This window comes from Macaca mulatta, chromosome 7 (assembly GCF_049350105.2).
Source record: "Macaca mulatta isolate MMU2019108-1 chromosome 7, T2T-MMU8v2.0, whole genome shotgun sequence".
Lineage (NCBI taxonomy): Eukaryota > Metazoa > Chordata > Mammalia > Primates > Cercopithecidae > Macaca > Macaca mulatta.
In genome coordinates, this window is record NC_133412.1 from 56,060,432 (window position 1) to 56,083,060 (window position 22,629).

General features: G+C 47.3%; 1 protein-coding gene and 1 pseudogene across 1 annotated transcript; one reads left to right on the plus strand and one right to left on the minus strand.

The window, feature by feature from the left end:
* Positions 1–586: 586 nt before the first annotated feature.
* Positions 587–20,709, minus strand: LOC716687 (golgin subfamily A member 6C). The gene is made up of 19 exons (XM_077940048.1): positions 14,829–20,709; positions 13,042–13,161; positions 11,028–11,108; positions 10,130–10,168; positions 9,814–9,864; positions 9,632–9,713; positions 9,429–9,535; positions 8,303–8,389; positions 8,088–8,195; positions 7,809–7,896; positions 7,236–7,422; positions 6,851–7,172; positions 6,506–6,574; positions 5,109–5,184; positions 4,590–4,681; positions 3,926–4,028; positions 3,742–3,842; positions 3,516–3,651; positions 587–3,462 (listed from the first exon to the last, which is right to left on the minus strand). Exons 1-19 carry the CDS (start codon positions 14,910–14,912, stop codon positions 3,230–3,232), a joined length of 2,166 nt encoding a protein of 721 aa, XP_077796174.1. The 5' UTR covers positions 14,913–20,709; the 3' UTR covers positions 587–3,229.
* LOC100423559 (MKI67 FHA domain-interacting nucleolar phosphoprotein-like) lies at positions 17,511–21,801 on the plus strand (annotated as a pseudogene).
* The last annotated feature ends 828 nt before the right edge of the window (positions 21,802–22,629 follow it).

Consider the following 22,629-nt stretch of genomic DNA (forward strand, 5'->3'; position numbering starts at 1 on the left):
TGCCTCACCAGCTCTCTGCTTGCTTTTCTCTCTCCTGTTTTCTCTCTGCTTCTCTCTGACTGCCAGCTGATTGGGTCAGGCAAGTCCATCCCATCCTGAGAGCCCCAGCCACACTTTGACTTCTAAACAGATCCTCCTCTTCTCGGAGGCCTCCCTTTCCAAGCCTGCGGGGCAGGTGTCCTGTGACTTGACAGTGGCTCCTCAGCCCCAAAGCCAGCCCCCTTCATCTGTGGCTTAGTCTGTTGTAGTGCTGAGCTGACACATCCAGGTGTGACCGTTCCTGAAAACTTGTGCCCCCTCTGTGGCATGCCCCTGCCCTGTTCTATAAATAGCTATAAATACTCATACACTACCCCTGCCTTCCCGGCCACCGGTAGATCAGGCTTCTGAGCCTGTTGGCTGTCAGGGCTGTACTGTGCTATAGCAGTCCACATGAAATCCACCAGCTGTCACCAGGCAGCATACAGGTAACAGGCCTGGAAGGTCCCCAACAGCCCAGCTGGACATGCTCAGACACTCTGGGCTCCTCGTTCAGTGGCACAAACTCCAGGACCCAGTGAGAGAAACAGGAACCCACCAGGCTGAGTAGTATGACTAAATCCATTTATTCCAAAATGAAAAGCAAAATACACAGGAGTCGCATCACCAAGGCAACCAGAACCCCATCCTCACCTCCTTCCTCTGTCCTATACTATAGATAAATAAGTTTCCCAGCTGTAAATAACATTTAGAACCTCCTCCTCATATGCCAGCTCCAGCCTCCACTAGTTACAATACAGGGGGTGGCCCTACCACCTGGAATATACAAAATGTTACACAGATACTATATGTACACTGGGGAAGGGGGGTCACCCCAGCAGCCCGTGCCCTCACCTGCTCTACACTTAGCCCCACTGTCCTGCCTCAGCTGCCTCTCTGAATAAGAGGACGGGAGCCCCCTGAGGGAAAAGTTGCTTTGGTGAGAGTGGGGAGGCCATCAGGCCTCCTCCAAACAAACCAACTCCACCAGCCTCTGGCTCTTCAATAACAAACATCACCGTCCAGAAATTTAAGGACTCAGCCCTGGTCAAGGTGGCAAAGGGTCTGTTTGTCTCCCTCCATTAGATGGGGTCTTGTCTTGCTCCCCTAATGGTAAAGGGGTGACTGGGAAGGGGTGGTTGGTACATGGTGGGGGCGGAGACTCCAGCCTCACTTCTCCAGGCTTATGCTGATAGGGGCCTGCTTTTATTTTTATCCCATAACTTAAAAAAAATAAAATCCCATAACTTCCTCTTCATAACTTTTTTAAAAACTTTTCATAAAACATTTTCCTACTTTTTTTCCCTTCTTTTGCCACAACTTTTACACAGCATTTTTTATCCCATAACTTTTTCATCCCACAACTGTTTTAAATTCCCATAACTTCTTTTTAGTTTGTGTTCTTTTAATAAACACACTTGCATAGTTACAAATTTGTAAAAATAAAAAATGATGATCTCATGCCAAGTGTGCCCAGGATTTGCACAGTCTCAATATCTTTAATACTATAGTTTTCAAGACACACAACATTTTAAGGCAAAAACAGCACTTTGCAACAATTTCCTAATTTATTACATTACAGTAGCATCACAGTAGCAGTCAATAATGGCACTTTAGACAACAGTCTTGCAGTATTTCCATTATACAGTCAGGAATTCATAAAGTGATAGAAGTCATTCTAAGAAAACTTGGCAAATAAAGGTTCAGACTGAAATTGGCATCTCTTTCTCTACTTTTCCTCCCCCCAGGTTCTTTGTTTTAAACTACAGTATTCATATTTTAAAATGTTTTAACTTATTTCAAAACATTAACGCAGCAGTTACATTTTTCAATAACTATATTATTTTAAAGTGACTGTAAGATAAAGTTTTAGAGAAACTATATTATGGATAGGGCTGAGTTACATTTTCACATTTTCTAAATATCAGCTTTGGTTTTAGAACTGATTTTTTTCATTTCTGGAAAACTTATCATGTTTAATCAGATACTTTAAAAATAATGACCATATATTGCAATCTTTAAATAGGTATTTTGATTCTTTACTTCCTACAGAAATTCAAATTTATTCAGTTGAACTCACACTTTAAAATTCTATATTTCTGATGAACTCTAACCTTCTAATGTTTCCCCACCAAGCCCTACTGAATTTCTGAAGTGGAGCCCAAGAATCTGCATTGCAGTCAGTTTCCTGGGAGGGCATCATGGGTCCTGAACTTTGGGGATTGCTGGCCGTGGAGACAGGTGATTAAAACAGGTAACATGAACATGGTGATTAAAACAGGTAACGTGAACATGGTCATTAAAACAGGTAACATGAACTCTGACTTTAAAATGTATTGTAGATATAAATGCTCTAAGCTAGAAAAGGTTTTCCGCATCCACAGTCAATGATGGGAGCCTTTCATTCCTCAGAAAGAATCCCTTTTTAGGTCATTGAGAAAGAGTCCAACTGCTGCAGCTCATGCTGCGATATCTTCATGAGCCCAGAGCACATACAAATCCTAAGGGAACTACCATAGAACCGCGCTCATTCCTGGCACCAGAACAAATGAATCACACTCTATCCTGCACACACCTGCCAGAGCAGGCCACTTTCCTCTTCTGTGAGATTTAAAAAGCTCCCCAAAATGTTACCACTCCCATCCCCAATACACAGAAAATAGGGGAAAGACTGTTTCCAGTTCTCAGCCTTTAAACAACTCTAAATGTCAGTACTCACAGTGGCATATTACAAAGTAAGAAACAGTGCGCACTTGAGGGCAAACCACATATTGAGCTAATGAAGAGCTCACTGTGATTAGGATTCGATCAAACATAATAACAGAACATAAGCAGATTTTATCTGAATTCTTTAATGAATATACATGCTGCAATAACATTTAAAAAGCAGGGCAGCCTATTCCAAACCAGTAAGAATAGTTTTGTGCAAATAGTGGGTCTTTGTGTGTTTGAACTCCCACCATGTAAGGGCAAACTCGATATGCGAGCTAATGACCTACAATTATCAATTAAAAACAAAAATGCTAAAGGATGCCAGAGTGAACATCAGGGAAAGATCCCTCTCCCTTAACTTTTCAGAAAGAAATTTAAACTGTAAATTAGAAACATAAATAAACATGAGGGGTTCTAACATGCCAATGAAGTAGATGAATTGTGTAGGGGATTAACCCCATAACTTTTTGTTGTTGATTTTAAATTTCTTGACCAGCTCTCAGATGATGATGATGTTTATCTCTCTGTTCTCGGCTGCCCGGTAAAAGAATGGCACGCAGGGTTTGGTGGCCAAGCCTGGGTGCTCCTGGGTGTCCTGCGTTACAGGAAGCAGCTGCAAGATCTTCTGTGCAGTGGGGTTGTCACGGGGAGAACCCTCCCTGGCCTGTCCCACTGCAGGCTTCATGCTGTGGTGAAAATCTTCGGAGAGAGGGAGGCGGGGCTCTGAGTACACTGCGAGCCTCCCCTGCTCCAGCCTGCCCACCCCGCCTGAGGGCTCTACTCACCACCCTGCTCCTGGGGGGCTGGGGCCCCTGAAGCGGGCTCATTAACAGCGTTCTGGGCAGCAGGGAGGAATTTGTCATGCCCCTCGTGGTCACCCACAACCGGCAACACCATATCTTGCAGCTCCAGCAGCTTCACCTGAAGGGAGGGGTGCTCAGTTACCACGCCTGAGCCGGCGCCAGCACCCACCCTCACCCCAACCCCGCAGAGATGTTGCACACCCTCTACCTTCATCTCCTCCTCGTTCTGGGCCAGCCTGCTGGCTTCCTCCTCCTGGTGCCGCGTGTTTGGCTCTGCCCCCTGGCTCTCATATACTGTGATGTGCTCTCCTGTGAGAGGACACGGCTCACACACTGGGGCCCCTCTGAAGGCCCTGCAGCTCCCCGTGCCCGTGCCCTGGCCTCCTGCTTACTCATGCCATCTGTCGCTCCAGAGAGCTGGAAGAATCCAAGCTCTAGATTCTCCACCTGCTGCTTCCCGTCCACCTTCTCCCTCGGGAGGTCCATAAAGCCACTCTGGAGCCAAAATAATAGGGTCACATCACAGGAGTGACCTGTCCTGCCCCACCCCCACTTTTCTTGGCCCATGCCAGGACTCACTCACCTTCACCTTCTCCATGGCCTCCTACAGGGCCCGGTAGCTCTCCCCACACACAAACTCACCCCCATTCCCTAGGGCTGGGGCCTCTGCCTCTGGCTCCTTCCAGGCCGAGGCCACCAGGTGAGCCAGGTGCAGGCAGCACAGCCTTCACACCTTCCGCTGCCCACATAGCCGTGCCTGCTCCTCCTGGGCACTGGCTCCAGCGGAGTTCAAAAAGCCACTTGAAGGCAAGAGCTGAGTATCCTTGTAGGGGCATACACAGAACAAATGGGGCAGGGAGGTGGAGCACAGCCCCTTCCCTTGGGGTCTCAGAGAGTGCACCTGTTGGTCACAGGTGAAGTGGTGTCTGACCACTGGCTCCCGGAAGGGGTGAAGGTCCAGAGAAATCAGAAGGCGGGGAAAGCAAGAGCATGAGGGGGTCTGGGAGGGACCACGGAGGAAGGTGGCAAAGTGGGGACAGGGAAAGTCAGACTCACCGTGGCCTCCTGGCTCTCCAGGTCCTCTGGGACACTCGGCATAGGCCGAGGCACCCCCTCCTCCTCACTGTCCAGATGTCCTCCTCCATCTCCTGTGGGGAGGTGGCCAGAGGGGTCCTCAGAAAACCCAACAAGGGAAGTACTGTGGGCCCACCTCTGTCGCCACCCTCACTGTGTAACCCTGAGCCAGCCCCTCCCCAGAGGGGAATGAGCTGTTCTTTAGTTTTCCTATAAGATCCAAGATCTTCTATATTGCCCAGGCACAGTCACACTAGCGGTTGGTGCGGGAGTTCTGACCTGCTCCCTTTCTGATCTGGGCCAGTTCACTCATCCTTAGGCAACCTGGTGGCCCCCTGCTCCCGGGAGGTCATCATATTGATGCCGAACTTAGTGCAGACACCCGGTTGGCTTAACAACCAGCTGTTCTAAAGGTCTCTTCCAACCCCTCAATCCTATGCTGCTAACAGTCCCCCCTTCCTCCTGGGGCCCTCTCCTCTTCCTCTGAGTGGTCTCCTGTACCTTGTCCAGGGAGAGCCATGAGACTCAGCTGGGCCTCTAGCTGTTGGTTCTGCTGGCTGGCAGCTTCTAGGTGCTCCTAAGGGAATGGAAAACAGAGTGAGAAGGCACAGAGGTTGCCAGGTCGTCCCCCTCGGGGCCCTGTCCTCAGCGACTCCCTCTCTTGGGTCTCCTGCAACTTTTGGCAGGCCATCTCAGCCACCGCTTTGCCCTGAGCTTCCTGCTGCTGCAGCTGGTCCACGAGCTCGGTCTGCAGCAGTAACTGCCTGTGCGGCGCCTGCTTCTCAGAGGTCAGCTGCTAATAGGTGACCACGTACTGCTGCAGGTGACCCTGGTACTAGTCTCACTGCTGCTGCTGCAGACTCTGAGACTCTTGACTCTTCAGCTGTATCTGCAGGAAGACCCTGGGCATGAGGGCATGTGGTTGGCTTCCAGATTCTGGGCCCATTAATAGGGTAGCGAGGGCACGGTGGGGCTCTGTCACCTGCCCTGGCCCCTTGCTCCAGGCCTAAGAGACTTCCCCCCTTGCCTAGAACCCCATGCCTCCTTCCCCAGCCTCAAATCTCCTGTCCTTCTTCCCACCATTTAAACTGTAGGCCACAGACTGGTGGAAAAGCTGAGGGAGCCAATCACCATCTGCTAAGTGTGCTCCATGCCTAATGCTTTCCATGTGTTCTCTCATTTAATCCCAGGCACCTCCATAAGAAAAATGCTAACTTCCTTTTGAAGTTACGGAAACAGAGACTTAGAGATGAAAAGTAGTTGAATGGTGACCAGTGGAACCGAGGCCAGAATCCAGTTTGAATCTAAGGAGGCTTTTTTGTTTTGTTTTCAGACAGAGTGTCACCATGTGGCCCATACTGGAGTGCAGTGGTGCAATCTCAGCTCACTGTAACCTCCACCTCCCAGGCTCAAGAGATTCTCATGCCTCAGCCTCCTGAGTAGCTGGGATTACAGGCATGTACCGCCATCCTGAGCTAATTTTTTGTTGTTGTTATAATTTTAGAATAGATGAGATTTCGCCATGTTGGCCAAGCTGGTCTCAAACTCCTGACTTCAAGTGATTCACCTGCCTCAGCCTCCCAAAGTGCTGGGATTACAGGCAGGAGCCACTGTGCCTGGCATAAGGACCCTCTTATACCACTGTCTCCACCCCTATGATTGGGGGAATCCATGCCTCCAGCTGGGAAGATGATGTCCAGACCTGGGAATATCCGGGGCTACCCATTCTTAAAGTCAGAGGGCAGGAAGAAAGAAACAGTCATGGAGAGGCCCTGGAGGGTGCTAGGGTCACCTGACCCCAGCTGGAGCTGCCTTTGGCCTGGCACCTCCCCTCCCCAGAGGCTGGTGCCTGCCTCCCAGCCCTTCTTGGATGGGGCAGAGGTTACCATCTCATTCACCTCGCTCAGCTTCTCCTGCAGCTCCTTTACTTGCTGTTCCAACTGCAGTGCGCTCTTGTTCTCCTTGTTCTGGACAGAGAGAAGCAATCAGTGGCCAGCCACTGCAGCTGGAGACCCCAGAACTTGGTGTCTGCCTCCCATGTCACCGGAAAGGGTGGAGGTAGGTTAGAAAAATCATCCCCTCTCCCCTACAACCATCAGAGAAGGGCCTGATGAGCTCTGGCTCACAGATGCCTTTAGAAGTACCATGTCATGTGAGGGCTACACTGCCTCATTTTACAGGTGGGGAAACAAAGGCCTGGAGGGCTAGGGATGAGGGCAGGCTGCCCAGGTGGGGCAACCCACCAGATCCTCCAAGTCACATTGTGGCTCAGCCAGCTGCTTGTCGAACTTGTGGTTCTGGGAGAGCAGGAGCCTCTCCTCCTGCTTTTGCAGCCTCTCCTCCTGTTTTCGTAGCCTCTCCTCCTTCTCCCACAGTCTCTCCTCCTGCTTTTGTAATCTCTCCTCCTCCTTTTGCAGCCTCTCCTTCTGCTTTCGTAGCCTGTCCTCCTGCTTTCGCAGTCTCTCACCCTGCTCCCCCAGCCTCTTCTGCTTCTCTCGAAGCCTCTCCTTTTGCTCACATAGTCTCTCCTCCTCCCGCAACCTCCACTCTTCCTGCTCTTGGAGCCTCTCCTCCTGGTCTTGGATCTTCTCCTCCTGCTTTTGGAGCCTCTCCTGCTGCTCTCGGAGCCTCTCCTCCTGCTTCTGGAGCCTCTCCTTCTGTTCCTTGCTCAGGAGACTCAAGGCCTGATTGTTTTTCAACTGGAATTGGAGCTTTCCCTCCAGACTTTCCACCTCCTTCCTCAGGTGTTTGGCCTCATCTTGTAGCTGTTCCACCTCAGAGGTCTCTGCTGGGTCCGCCGGGGACAGGGGCTCAGCTGAGAAATGAAGCAGACAATAAGGGCCTCTAGATTCCCCACCCACCACCCCCCCCTCAAAGAAAAAGCCCTCCTTTTGATGCAGCTCCTCTCAGGCTTCCCAAACTTGGCCTCACTGCTAATGATTCCTCGCACCCGATGGAAGCCAATTTCCCAGCCATGTCAGATAGAGAGCACTGTGGGTGGCTGACAACAGGCACTCCTCTCTCTTAGCTGACGGGGACCCTGAGGCTCATGGAGATGACAAGACTTGCCAGCTGCTGGCACAGACCTCTTTCCTTCTGCCTCAAAGCCCTTCCATCCACACACCTCCCTGGGACATTCTAAGCCACCCCACAGCCCTCTGATGCCAGTCCTGCTCTCAGGTCACACCAGCCCCATCTTACCCATCTGGTGTTTGAGTTCGGACAAGCTCCTCTCCAGCTCCTGTATCCGATGTATGTCACGTTTCTTCTCCTCCTTCAATGTGCGAGCCTGCCCAAAGCACAGGGGGAAAGGGCCCTGGAGAGAGGGGCTGGTGGCTGGACAAGCTACCATCTCCCTCTCGGCCCCCACCTCCACAAACCCAGACCCATGACCACCTCTGGCTGTACTAGTCCCATTTTACAGATGCCCAGAAAGATCCAGTGACCCATCTAACGTGGGGCTGAAGGGTCACATCTCACCTCCATTGACATTTTCCGCATCCTCTCCTGCCACCGGGCCCTCTCTCCTTTTATATGTTGAGCATATTCATCTCTCTCCAGCTGGACTTGTTTAAGTGACTCTGTCACCTGCAAGAATGGGCACAGAAGTGAGGAAGGGCTGTCACTGGTCCTCACCTGCTCCTGGTCAGCTGGGACCATCTTCCCTCCACATCCCTCCCTCTGCAAAGCCTCACTTGTGTCACGTGTGCGTTCAGCAGCGCCCGCTCCTTTCTGGTCTGCTGTAACTGCCGCTGGAGGACGGCTTCACTGCGGCTCGAGGACTGGATGGTGAAGAGTGAGAAGTTTTGATGTGAGGAGCCCGGGCAGTGCCCCTTAAGAGGGCTAGGGCTAGGCTCAATATACAACTCGGTCAGTAAAGATCAAGGCATTTCCCAGCCCGTGACCTGGTTTTTAAAAGAATTCGGTAAATTTGGAAGGGACAGGGAAAGAGATCGAACTTACAGCTGGCTAACAGAGGCCCAGAGAGATCAGATAACATTGCTGTTGTTATTACTGTTATTAATACCACTGTTTGAACCTTTATGGAGTGCTTCACCAGGTTCCATACTAGCAATCCCATGTCATCCTCACAACCACCATATGAGACAGTTACTAGGATAACCTCTATTGTGTAGATGAAAAACACGGAGTGTTCGAGGTTAAGTGCTTGCCCAAGATCACTGAGACAGAGCTGGGATTTGAACACCCAGGTCTATCCGATTCTCTAAGCCCATTTTCCTTGCTGGGCATGGGGGCACAGAAAGGAAGGGGAAATTAATCTTTTGTTCACTTTTTGAAAGGATGATACATTCGCATAGTTCAAAACTCAGAAGGTACACCATGGAAGGGTCTCCCAGCCACCCTGTTACCCTCTCCTGAGTTTTCTGCGAACCCTTGCAGACATGTTTCATGTATATCATCATAGTATGTACACACACACAGACACAGACACACACACATGCACACCTTTCCTCTCTCTACAGAAATGGTAACGTACTAAAGGTACTCTTCTGTACCTTCACAGTACAAGTACCCAATATCCCACCTAGGATTTGGCCAAGGCCACAGCCAGGTAAGGGCAGGGCAGGCACTTGGCCTTCAAGCTGTGTGTGCAGTGCTCACTCCCCACAGTGCCCCTCAACTCACCCACAGCAGCTGACTCAGCCCCAGACTGTCTCTAACAACCACACACAATAGCAGCTAGAAATGAGCATGCTGCCTTCTGGGCAGGACACTGCATCCTGCAGAAGGGACCTTTACACTCTCTCCTCCATCTGGGAAGCCAGGCTGCCAGGGGATGGGGCAGTTGGTTGGACTCACCCAGTCCTCTTCCTGCTGCTGTGTAGACAAAGCAGAGAGAGCCCGCTCCAATTCTTGAGTACGCTGTAAAGAGTATTGCAGGCGGCCGGCCAGATCCTTGGACTCTTCTGTAATGACAGAGGTGGAGATGGGACCCAAAGGACTCCCCCTGAAGACCTGTCAAAGTGCCAGGTTGAAGGATGATGGGGTGCCCAGATTCCCACCTTCGAAGTGTCCGGCGGCACGTTTAGTATGGTAAAGGGTGGTCTTCAAGTCTGCCTTTTCCAGCGTGAGGATGTTGATTGTCTGAAATGGAATGTTTGGGAGAAAAGCCAAGCAAGTGCTGAAAGAGACGGAAAGAAACATTCTCCGGAGGACAGGAGAAAACTCCCCACCCTCCACTCACCTCTAACTGCTCCGTCTGTGCTTTGTGTATGTCATTGTTTGCTTTCTTTTCCTGTAGGAAGAGGAAGACAGAGCTCTTACCCGGGGGAGGCAGAGATGGCACAGCAAGAGACATGCCCCCAGAATGCCACAAGGGCCCCAGCACAGGCCCACCCATGGGACCAGATTATCAGGGACCCTGTGGGGATGTGGTGGAATCTGAGGGGTGAGCCTTCTTCCCCAGGCTGGCAGTGGGTGAGACTAGACTGGCGCCTCTACATCTGAGTGCCCCCCAAACCCAGCAGTCATGTTGTGAGCAAACAAAGAAATCACGTTACTTCTTCCAGCTGATGTTCCACTTGTTTCTTCTGTTGTTTCTGTGGGGAGAGTCAAATTCAGGTGACTGAGGGGGGGCCCCCTCAACTCTATTCCCCAGACCAGGAAGTGGTAGGCAGATGCCAGGAATGAATTTTAAAGACAACGTTATCAGACCCAATGGCAACATGAACTGGTCAACTCTCCTCAAGCTCGCAAGGACAGAGGATTTGGGTCTTTGTTGGTTTTTGCCCACAGCCACAGAACTCAAAGTCTGAATCTGGATTCTCTCCAAAGGACAGTAACATAAACCTCTAGAGACGGAGTCTGAGTAAGGCCCACCCTTCTGCCAGCTTGTGATTGAGAAAGGTGCGTTCATTCAACAAACATTTACTGAGCACGTACAAGCCAGGTACAATTCTTCACAGCAGATATAGAATGGAAAAGGACAGACAGGAGCCCTTGGCCCTCAGGTTTCCATTCTAGGAGCCTTTAAATCTCAGACTCTCAGAGCTAACCGAGACCGTTGATGCTCTACCTCCTTCGGAAACACCAACGCAAGGAGGAGAGGTGGCTTGTCCAGACTCAAAGAGCAAATTAGGGACTGAGTCACGGCAGAAATACAGGACCCCTGACAAACCGTCAGGCTAGCGCTTCCCTGAGAGGTGACAACCCCAGGGCATGTGTGGCAAGGACCCGAGCAGGGGTGTCTGGAGAAGAGAGAGTCGGCAAAGAGGGCAGTGACAGAAGAGCCATGCTGCATGCTCCTTACTCTGGGGTCCCTCCAGGTGAGGCCTGGGTGCTCCAGCTCCCCATTTGCCCTTGGCACCAGGGGACCCAGCCCCTTTCTTCAGAGCCCCAAGGGGAAAGTAAAGCCCAGGATTGGCAGCGTGGAATCACAGGACCCCACTGAATTCTTACCAGTGATTCTATGTTTTCATAGAGTTGATTGATTGTTGCGGACCTTGAGTCCGGGGCTACTTCCAGTTCTTGGTTCCGACTCTGAGGCACATGCAGAGAGGAGGAGTTGGAGGAGGATTGTGGGAAGAGGTAGAGAGAACAATCATTAGGGCTGGGGTGTGTGTGGGCTGTCTCAGCTGGCAGAGGGGCACCCAGCCCCCACTGTGAGAGGAGGTTGGAGGGCTGGCCTACAGGATCACTGCACCTTGGCTCAGGGCCTCTTACCTCCAGGTCCTTCAGGGTAGCGGATGATGCAGGAGTAATAAAAAAGAGAAATTAAAAAAAAAAAAAAGAAACACAGGGAAACAGTTATGGATATAGAGAAAGTATAAAAACAGCAAAGGGGCCAGGCACAGTGGCTGACGTATGTAGTCCCAGCACTTTGGGAGGCTGAGGCGAGTGGATCATTGAAGGTCAGGAGTTCAAGACCAGCATGGCCGACATGGTTAAATCACGTCTCTAATAAAAATACAAAGATTAGCTGGGCATAGTGACAGGTGCCTGTAATCCTGGTTACTAAGGAGGCTAAGGCAAGAGAATCACTTGAACCTGGGAGGCAGATGTTGTAGTGAGCTGCGATCGCACCACTGCACTCCAGTCTGGGTGACACAGTGAGACTCTGTCTCAAAAAAAAAAAAAAAAAAAAAAAAAAATCCCCAAATCACACATGCCTGCTCTGTACTTTATTTCCAAGTTACTTTTAAACTTTAAAGTCTCACCATTTCCAAGATGATAAAAGATGCGGGGAAGGAAAAAAACCCAATCAATCAAGCAGGTGAAGAAGCAGACATAAACAGGATGAAGGTTAATGGCAGCAACATAAAACAAGGCAGAGGCAAAGTATCTCCCAAACCAGAGAAGCCTCAGGGGCATGAGGGGCATGAACAGCTGGAGAGAGCAAGCCAGAGAGGGGTCGCAGCACTGCTTCACCTTCCACTTGTGCAATGGGGGAGCGCTACCCACTGGAATGGTTAAGGTTGGACACCAGCACCTTCAGAATGTCCCCTATAGGAGGGGACAAGGGAAAAACAAGGGCAGGGGGAGAAAGACAGAAGTGGCTTAGAGAGAAACAAAAAAGTCAGGGTAGGAGGAAGATGTGGCTTGAGTAAAACGAAACGCTGAGGAAGAGCAGAGGAGATTGAAACCATGGCCTGTGCCATTCTTCCAAATGGCCACCTGCTGCCTTGCCAGGGGCAGGAAAAAATAGATGGAAATGTTCCCTGAGTGATGCAGTCACAGGATGGAGTCACCTGACCAACGCAGCTCTTAATATGCTCACTGGACCCCTCTCCTCAGGCCCAGGACATGGATGATGCATCTAGTAGAGCTCCAGACCTCCACCTCTCTTAAAAAACCAGACTCCTGAGTAAGGGCTCACTTGAACTAAAGGGGCTCCAGCTAAAAAACAAGTATGAAAGACACCGATCTTATCCAGTGTCATCTTACAATGGAGAAAACTGAGGCCCAGGGTAAGAAGTGATTTTTCTGTGGTCACTCAGCAAGCTGGTGGCAAGTTAGATCTTCTCTTACTCCTAGTGCCTGGGGCTCTCCTCACCACACCCTGAGCCCCCTTCTGTGACTCCTAAAGGGACAGCTTGACAGCAAGTGGCTGTACTCATTGGCCCAGCTCCCCCTTGAGACTAGGGATCAGGAAAATCAAAAAGCAATGACCATTTCCTGGGTATCCTGGGTGTTCACAGCAGGACATGTACTAGGGATTAACATAAAAACAACAACAATATGGAATATCATTTAAACTTCAGAAATGCAAATCAAACACCACTACCTCTATTTTACAGATGTGAAAAGAGAGGCCCAAAGAACTCAAGCAACTTGCCATAAGTCAGATCCCTAGCCAATGGAGAGGCAGGATTCAAACCCAGAATTCTTAACCAGTACCCAGCAATCTTAACAATTACCCTCTACAGCCCCCTTGGGCCCCGTGTCCCCAGGAGCCTGGCCAGCCAAGACTCACATCCCCAGGTGAGTGGCAACCACCAGAAGTGGTTGTCTCAGGGCTACTGACAGTTTTCTTCTTTTTTGTCTTTGCTCCTGCTGGAACAGCAGGGCTGTTCCTCTGCTGATATTCTTTTAGCTGTGGGAAAGAAGAGCAGTAATACCCATGAGAACTACCAGCCCCTACAACCACATCACCCTTTACAGTTTTTCAAAATACTCTTATACATCATCTGATTTAATGCCACAACAACTGTACAAGGTGTTTTCACAATCACTTACTGATTGAGAGGGATGGATATTATGGCTAAAAAAAAAGGGAGTGGGCAATAATGGGACTTAAACTCAGTCTTCTGACTCCAAGCTCTGGGGTTTTGCCAGGAATCAGCAGCTGCCAGAGACCAAAATCAGAGCCAGCGGCAGAAAACTAAACATTAAGTAGGCAGCAACTGCACACTGTGTGGTTTGGAGTCACACATCCTCACACGTCTGTAAGTGTGAAGAAGTGCACCAGGACCTCCCAAACTTTTATATCCATGTGTCCTCATGGGAGAAGGCAGCTTTTTTGTTAAATCTGGGAATTTATCAGAAAGAGGACAACCCAAGTCTCATTTCAGAGAGAAGTCTGGTATACTCTTAGAAAAGTATGTGACTGTCATCCCTAAGTACATTAACGTTTTTTCTCTCTCAAGAGAATCAAGGGAAACTGATGCTTCAGAAAGATCTCCCACATTTATCCTGTGGCACTCAAAGTACCCCAAGTTGAGATGATATGAGGAAGATTCAAGCTGTCAAGTTCAGTTTCCCAAGATCTATTCCACAGAAGATAAGCAAATCTCACTTCAGAGACCACTGACTGAAGGACAGTCTGGTCCCAGAACTGTGGAGAACTAGAATATGAGGTGCAGAACTGAGAAAAATACGTTAAAGTCTCTCTGGAGAGTAGAAGGCTGGGAGAAAACCAAATCAAACCCATTCTCCCATTGCCACCCACAGATACTGTCAACGTTTGATCTCACAGGGGAAGTGTAGGCTTTTCACAAAGTCAATGTCTATGCAAAGGGAGTAAGGCAACCTGAAACCTGTTGCTCCTAAGTCCCATAGTCCCCATTCCCCTCCCAGCTGGAAATTTGTGCTGTGGCCAGAGGAACTAGAAATGGGGCGAGAATGCTTAGGGGACTGGGTTGTAAGATCATAGGCCAGTCTTGCAGCAGTAATGACAGTTCCTAGGGGGACTGTGACATCACTACATTCCACTCCTCCTTGGGGTGGGGGGAACCACATCAGTGCAATGGCTGACGTTGCTGATCCATGATGGGGGAGTGGAACATAGGGCTGGTGCCCAGGTCCTTTTAGATGCCAGTCCAAAGAGCCCAGGGTGGTCAGGCTTGGGTCAGCAGCTGGGGAGAGTACAATCTGCAGCAAGAATCCCCAGGACTCACCAGCCCAAAGTCACCTAGGGATGACTGGCGATGGTTTGCAGCTGCGATCGGGGGACCCAGGTCCTCGGACAGCTGAGCCCAAAGAACCCAGGGAGGTTGGGCTTGGGGCAGCAGGATGTGAGGGGCGAGTATGGAGCAGGGAGCCCCTCGAGTCACCTGCCAAAAGTCACCATGGGGTGACGGGCAAGGGCAGAGGCTGGGCTGCTTGCTGAGGGGGCAGGGCTGACTGATGAGACTTTGGTGGGGGGAGCCCAGAGTTGCCAGGGTTAGGGGTACCTCAGGAGTGGTGTGTACTCTGGCAGTGGTCTTGTCATCGGAGGGGATCTCTGGCTAGGTTGGGGGACCATGACCTGTTGTATCTTACCCTTTTCTTGGCTGCTGCCAATTGACTCTGTCGAGTCTCTTCTAACATCATGGGGTGGGGAGGGAGGCAGGGTTGGGGCCACATCAGCGAACACCTCCAGTCACCTACCAGGCGGCTGTGTGACTGAGCCAGAGGAGGCGTAACCAGGGCCCCACTAGAATGCAGAATGGGGGCGTGGCCTTAATACTCCAAGCCCATTGGTCAATGAGAAAGATAAAAGGGAAAGGAGGCGTGGCCAGGGAGCAGTGTGTCCAGTAGAACCTGTGGCATCACAAGGAAAGCTGCCCATGCAACTGCTGTCCCCGCCCACTTGGGGAGAGGGGTGGGGCCTGCCTACTCTGGGGGGGGGCTGGTTTTTGCTTTAAAACGTTCAAAATAAACTTTAAAAAATATATGTTTATACTCTAAATATATGTGTGTCAGTGTGTGTGTGTGTCCACATGTTCCTCCAGAGCTCTCTTCATTATCCAGCTTCTATGCATGGTCTATAATTTTGGCCTACATTTTTCATCTTCAGATGGAGTACAAGAATTACCAGTATTACCTCAATTGAGATAGATCCTATAAAAATGGAAAATCCATAGCATGTTTGATGATTAATGAAGTGGACTATATTATCCAACATTCCAAAAAGGTAAAATAATCACAATGATTTCTCTTTTTTGGAAAAACATTTCTTTTATTCTCCTACATTATTAAGATTTTTTTGAAAAACAAGAAACATGTCTAATATCTTTAAAAACACAAAGTTTTTGGGCTGGGTGCGGTGGCTCACACCTGTAATCCCAACATTTTGGGAGGCCTAGGCGGGTGGATCACCTTAGGTCAGGAGTTCAAGACCAGCCTGGCCAACATAGTGAACCCCCGTCTCTACTAAAAATACAAAAGCTAGCCAGGTGTGGTGGTGGGTACCTGTAATCCCAGCTACTCAGGAGGCTGAGGCAGGAGAATAACTTGAACCCGGGAGGTGGAAGTTGCAGTGAGCCAAGCTCAGGCCACTGCACTCCAGCCTGGGTGACAGAGTGAGACTCCATCTCAAAAAAATAAACAAATAAAATAAAATAGTCACAAGTAAATAAAAACACAAAGCTTTCAACTTAATCAGCACTCAAAGCTCTTTCTGGTTTAAAGTATACACAAGGTCTATTTTTCTAGAATCACCTGACCTCTCTAAGCCTTGCAAATGAAACTGAATTTCTCACTTGATACTTGGCTGTGTCTTGCAATCATGAAAACCAAGAAATGTGTTATGTCACTGTGTATTCCTTGTTACCTGAATTCCACACTAGGCTGAGATCAAGGGTTGATTCTTTCACGATTTTCTCCGTAACATGTGAGCTTCTTTTCCCACACCAAACTAAGCTCTTTCCTAGAGTTCTACAATTTACAGTTAGTAGACAAGAGTGGTTCTCAAAAATGTAGTCTCTGGACTAGCAGCACCAGCAGAACCTGAGAACTTTTTATAAGTGCAAATTCTCAGGCCCCACCCTGGACCTGGTGAATCAGAAACTCTGGAGTAGGGCTCAGCGATCTGTGCTGCAGTAATCCCTTCAGGTGTTCAAGAACCTCTGACATACAGTAGGTAGAAAAATGTGTTTCCTTCTCTAGGTCCAAAGCCAGAGATACCATATGTTCTGTCTTGATATGAAACCATGACACACAATTAAAACACATAAGTCTCCTTCCTACTCCCACCCTCGATCCGATGAGTTTTATTTTTATGAGTTAATAAGAAAACAAGTGGCAATCAGAGATTCAGTCTACAAAGTATATTTACAAGTGTCAGTTCTCATCCAGCCTGATCTCATACAATACCGTTTACACCCTCTTACCTCTCAAGTTTTAAAAACTTATCTTCACAATGTAAGTCTCAGGCACACTAGCAGTTCTACAATAAAACACCAAGTAGATTGGAATGTCCAAATTTACTACAGAAGAAAAGGGGAATGATTGGCTGTATTTTCAAATTGCATTCAACCAGAAATGTAAGTTTTGAATTCTTTTCACCTTCACACTTCCAAGTTAATAGAATTAAATCAAAATACTCCATTCTTTCAAAGCCTGTAAGCCCGGCAAAGTTTGACTGTATTACTTCTTGCTTTCAATAGATATAAAGCAGAATCATGGTAGGCACATTTTGTATGCCTGCAAAGATACAGAACTACACAGTTCCATCTGTTCAATATTAAAAACAAAAGTCCTGCAAACCTCAGATGGTGAGTGTAATACTTCAGCACTAGCACCGAAGCCTCAAACATAAAAAGATACCAAGAACTCCACTAGCAAACAAAATGAGCTCTCGGCCGGGAGCAGTAGTTCACGCCTTTAATCCCAGCACATTGGGAAACCAAGGTGGGAGGATCACTTTATGTCAGGAGTTCAAGACCAGCCTGGGCAGCACAGTGAATTCACATCTCTACAAAAATTTTTAAGAATTAGCTGGGCATCGTGGCACACACCTGTAGCCCTAGCTACTTGGGAGGATGACGTAGGAAAATTGCTTCAGCTCAGCAGTACAAGGCTGTGGTAGCTATGATCATGCCACTGCACTCCAGTCTGGGTGACAGAGCAAGATCTACATAACTACAGTCTGTCCTGCTTCTGTTTATGTTAAAATGCTTTCAATCGGCAGGATAAAATTTAAGTGAAATGTGACTTTGGAGGTTGGCCAGAAAATAGGCAATGGAGAAACAGACACTTCCCATAAGAAAAAAATTGACCAATAAGCATATAAAAAAGATTCAAGGCTGGGTGCCATGGCTCATGCCTGTAATCCCAGCATTTTAGGAGGCCAGGGCGGGTGGAACACCTGAGGTCAGGAGTTCGAGGCCGGCCTGACCAACATGTTGAAACCCCATCTCTACTAAAAAATACAAAAATTAGCCAGGTATAGTGGAAGGCACCTGTAATCCCAGCTGCTTGGGAAGCTGAGGCAGGAGAATGGCTTGAACCCAGGAGACAGAGGTTGCAGTGAGCCGAGATTGCACTGTTGCATTCCAGCCGGGGCGATAGAGCAAGACTCCATCTAAAAAGAAAAAAGTTCAAAAGCACTAGAAACCAAAGAAATGTAATGAAAACAATGAGGTTTTCTCCTTAAATACCAGTAAAGTGGACAAATGGAAGGGGGACACTGTAGCTCTGCCACTTTGGGAGTATAAACTCTGAACTAATTTTTGTGAAGGATAATTTGAAAATTTCTTTGAAAAATCTTAAAAGTGTTTTATGTTATTTTCCTCCAGAAATTCTACTTCTATGAATTCTGCCCAAAAATGCTTGCTTGCATCCAATAAAATATATATAAAAGAAAATTTACTTCTGGGGTGGCAATGATTAACTTAATATACATCAAGCTTTTAAAAAGGATGATGCCAAGGATATATTTACTGCCATAGAAATATGCCCAAAACATAGTGACAAAAGACTATATATTATGATTCTACTTATTAAAATGTTCAAATGCATAAAGAAGTATAAAAAACAACAAATCAGAATGTTTTGAGTGGCAACATTAAAGACTTTTCTTCGTATTTTGTCTTCCAAATTATTACAAAAAGAACATGATTTTCTTTATAATCAGGGAGAAGTATTATTTTCATTTATTTACATTTAAATTTCTTTCCTTATTTTTTCTCATGTATGTATCACATGTACTCTAGAGAGCTTGAATCCCTACCTCTTGAGGTAAATCAGACCCTTTCGGTCTCCATCAACTTGCCTTTTCTGGACATTTCAAATCAATGGAATTATACAATATGTGTTCTCCTGTCTGGTTTTTTTACTTACCTAATGTTTTTGAGGTTGGTCCATGACATATGACAGGTTTTGGTAGTTTGTTCCTTTCATTACTCAGTAGAAGTCCATCAATGGATATAGCACATTTTGTCAGCAGAGAACCTTTTAAACTTCGATTTCAACTTCCTGTGGTCTAAATGAAACCCCTGGAACACAGGACTTCTAGGGAAAGCTGCTGTGCATGTCAAAATAACTACTTAGCAGAACCAGCTTTGTCCTCAGGAGCCTGAACTGCTGCAGACATTTTTATAATTTTGCAACTTCTTTTTTCACAAACAAGTTTTGTTCTACTACTACACATCAGGACTTTTGAAGCATCTGATACATCCATCTAATAAGTATGAGCATGTGTCTCAGTGGACAAGTGAAACCGTCTATGCTACACTTGAGTATTTTTTCCTCCCCTAGATTGGACCAGGGAATCTCTCAGCTTTCTAGAGTACCCTGTCTCCACTGACAAATCCGAACAGTATTAAAGACCCTGCTGCTCTTCATTAGGCAGATTTGGAGGGGAGGCCCAGCAGCAAGGGAGAAGAGGAAAAAGAGAGGGGAGCTTGTGGAACAGGAAGCCCCCCGGGGTCCGCGCATGGCTCCCTGCTGTTGAGGATGTTGTGGATGGGGAAGTGCTGATGGTGTCCCAAGGCAGCCTAGCCCTCCACTGGGCCCAGAAGGTCTTGACTTTGAAAGCTTACCCATGTTCCAGAAGTGTTCAAAAGCTGTTTTTGCTTTTGTTCTTTTCCTAAAAAATCATTACTTGGTAGTTAGTTATTAGTCTTTCTTTGGGAGAGGGACAGAGCTTTAAAACTGAAGAACATAATTTTCATTAAAATATCAAAAATGGAAAAAAGTTACTTTGTAAACAATTTGCTCTGCAAACCAAATGGTAGCTGTTGAGAATCTCAATAAATGGTTAAATGCATTTGCTGCTGTTAGAAGAAATAAAGAAAAAAAATTAGAATAAAGAAAACAATGCATTTGCTGGCAGTGGTACCATTAGCCTAAGGTTGGGTCACTGTGTCATCATACTGTGGTGGGGGGTATGTGTGGTGTATATGTGTGAAACTTTTCATCTCAGGATGGATCATAATCTTAGCTGCAGTTTTCCTTCCAAATAGGGTTAAAAAGTAGGAAAACCTGGGCTTGGAAGTGACAGACCTGAGTGAACCAGCCCAGCTTAAAGAAAAATCCAATAAAACTAACTTTTAATAATCCTGAGGTTGGTTTTTGAAACAATAGATACAATGATTTACTTTAAGCATCTGGTTATGATTTTGAATTAGTAATACATACTGTCTCAACCCCCTTTTTTTCTTTCACCCAGAAAACCACAAAACAGTGATTTTTTTCTTTTTTTAAGACAGGGTGTCAGTCTGTCATGCAGGCTTCAGTGGAGTGGTGGATCTCGGCTCACTGCAGCCTCCACCTCCCACCTTAGCCTCCCAAGTAGCTGGGACCACAGGCGCCACCGCGTCTGGCTAATGTATTTTATTTTGTGTACAGATGGGTTTTGTCATGTTGCCCAGGGTGGTCTCAAACTTCTAGGCTCAAGTGGTTCACCCACTTCAGCCTCCCAAAGTGCTCTGTCTACAGGCATCAGCCACTGTGTCCAACCTGCAGTGACTTTTTAACACATAAGTTCAAGCATCTGGTCTGAACTCCTTTAATTGGAGGTATCTCTTCTCTCATTTTTCTCATCTTTGGTGTTCCCCCAGAGTTCACTGCTGACTGGATTTACAACATATATTTCAAAGTCAAGACTGGACTGGGTGCAGTGACTCATGCCTATAATCCCAGGACTTTGGGAGTCCAAGGCAGACAGATCACTTGGGTCCAGGAGTCCTAGACCAGCCTGACCAACAGGGAGAAACCCTGTCTCTACAAAAAATACAAAAATTAGCCAGGTGTGGTGGTGCATGCCTGTAATCTCAGCTACTCAGGAGGCTAAGGCAGGAGAATCGCTTGAATCCAGGAGGTAGAGGTTGCGGTGAGTCGAGATCATGCCATCGCACTCCAGCCTGGGCAACAGGAGTGAAACTCCATCTCAGAAACAAAACAAAACACAAAAACAAGAACAACTTTCTTCTGGAGTAGTCTATGTGTGCCACCTACCTAACCTACTGAAGGAAACCCAGATCCTTTCCTATTTCTCCCAGTTGCAAGGCACTGTTACAAGGTTCAGACTGTCCAGAAATAAAAGGCCGGGAAATAGCAAAGGCTATGCATTTGTGGAGTTTGAGTCTCAGGATTTTGCCGAGATAGTTGCTGAAACAATGAACAACTACCTGTTTGGTGAAAGACTCTTGGAGAGTCATTTTATGTCACCTGAAAAAGTACAGAAAGAACTCTTTCAACACTGGAATATTCCATTTAAGCAGCCATCATATCCATCAGTGAAATGTATAATCAGAATCGGCACTTACACAAAAGCTACGGATGGAGGAGTGATTTAAAAAGAAAGAAAGATTACTCAGAAAAAAACTAGCTTAAAAAGGAATTGAGTATGATTTTCCTTCTTTGATTTTACAGAAAATGGAAAGTATTTCAAAAATGAATTGTCAGATGTCTACAAAAGCCCAGGTTTTATGTAAGAAGAAGAAAAAAGTTTCAGGCACTTCTGACAATCCTGTGGATATCTAGGGCCCCACATTGGTTTGTACATCAACATTTTTAAAGAAATGAAAATCTGAAGTGGCTGAAATGAATGATGATGATGAAGATAATGAAATAGTTTTCAAACTGCCCATATCCTGTGTAAAAGAAGAAATACAAGAGACTCAAACACCTACACATTCACAGAAGACAAAGAAAAAGCAGTCAGTGATATTCAATGTATATAGATTTCTTCTGAAAAATATTTTTATGAGAAAAATACAAATAATTAACTGGGCCGGTTGGCTGACACCTGTAGTCCCAGCTACTCGGGAGGCAGAAGTGAATCACCTGAGCCCAGGACGTTGAGGCTACAGTGAGCCGTGATCACGCCACTGCACTCCAGCCAAGTCAAGTCATTACATTTATCTTCACCTATTCTAGGCTGGCTTAAGTGGGATTTGCATTAAGAATACGACAGGCTACCTCACAGACATCTAAGCACAAAACTCAAAATATGACCACACCATGGAAGGCCTGGGTTGGGAGGTGATTTTCCTCTCCTACATGCCTTCACTCTGGACTTCTGCTCCATGCTTGTGCTTTGCTCTGTGGATGAACATTCGGCATGTGCTCCAGGCTCCTCCAGCCTCTGAGTCTTTGGCTTGCCCTGGCAGTACCCCTGGTCCCAGTGTTACTGGACCTTTCCATACAGATTTTCCTCTGCAAAAAATCTATTGAAAACTCTCTGTGTCATTTCCAATGAGCAGGAGAGAGAATCTGATCTGCCTAGCAGTGAGGGTGGGAGTTCCCTAGTTGTCCCTGGATTTGTAGTGCTGCCCTTTCCAGAGACTCGAGGAGGGGCCAGATATCCAAAAAGAGGGTGCGGGTGGGGAATCAGTAATACAGTCTACTTCAACAAGAAAGTAGAAAGTAGAGGTAGTGGCTCATGTCTATAATCCCAGCACTTTAGGAGGCTGAAGCAGGCAGATCACTTGAGCTCAGGAGTTTGAGACAAGACTGGGCAACATGGCAAAACCCCATCTCTACTAATAATACAAAAAGTTAGCTGGGCATGGTGGCACATACCTGTAGTCCCAGGTACTTAGAAGGCTGGGGTGGGAGCATTGCTTGAGCCCAGGAAATAGAGGCCGCAGTGAGCTGAGATCATGATGCCACTGTATTCCAGCCTGGTCGACAGAGTGAGACCCTGTCTCAAAAACAATCAAACAAACAAACAACAAACAAAAAGGATAAAGTGGAAGCATCTGTATGCAAGATTGAAGTCATGCTTTCCATCTATTTTTTTCACCTTTCCTTTTTTCTAAAACACTGTATCTTAAGCTTTTCCCTATGTTATCAAGTACTCATAAGCATTATTTGAATGGTTGTATCAGAATCCATTATCTGGACTCATGGT

Coding starts and splice junctions, on each gene's coding strand:
- LOC716687 (XM_077940048.1), bottom strand. CDS start 14,912: ATGTGGCCCCAACCCTGCCTCCCTCCCCACCCCATGATGTTAGAAGAG. Junction 8,196..8,302: donor TGAACGCACACGTGACACAA/GTGAGGCTTTGC, acceptor CCATTCTTGCAG/GTGACAGAGTCACTTAAACA. Junction 3,843..3,925: donor TGGAGCGACAGATGGCATGA/GTAAGCAGGAGG, acceptor GTCCTCTCACAG/GAGAGCACATCACAGTATAT.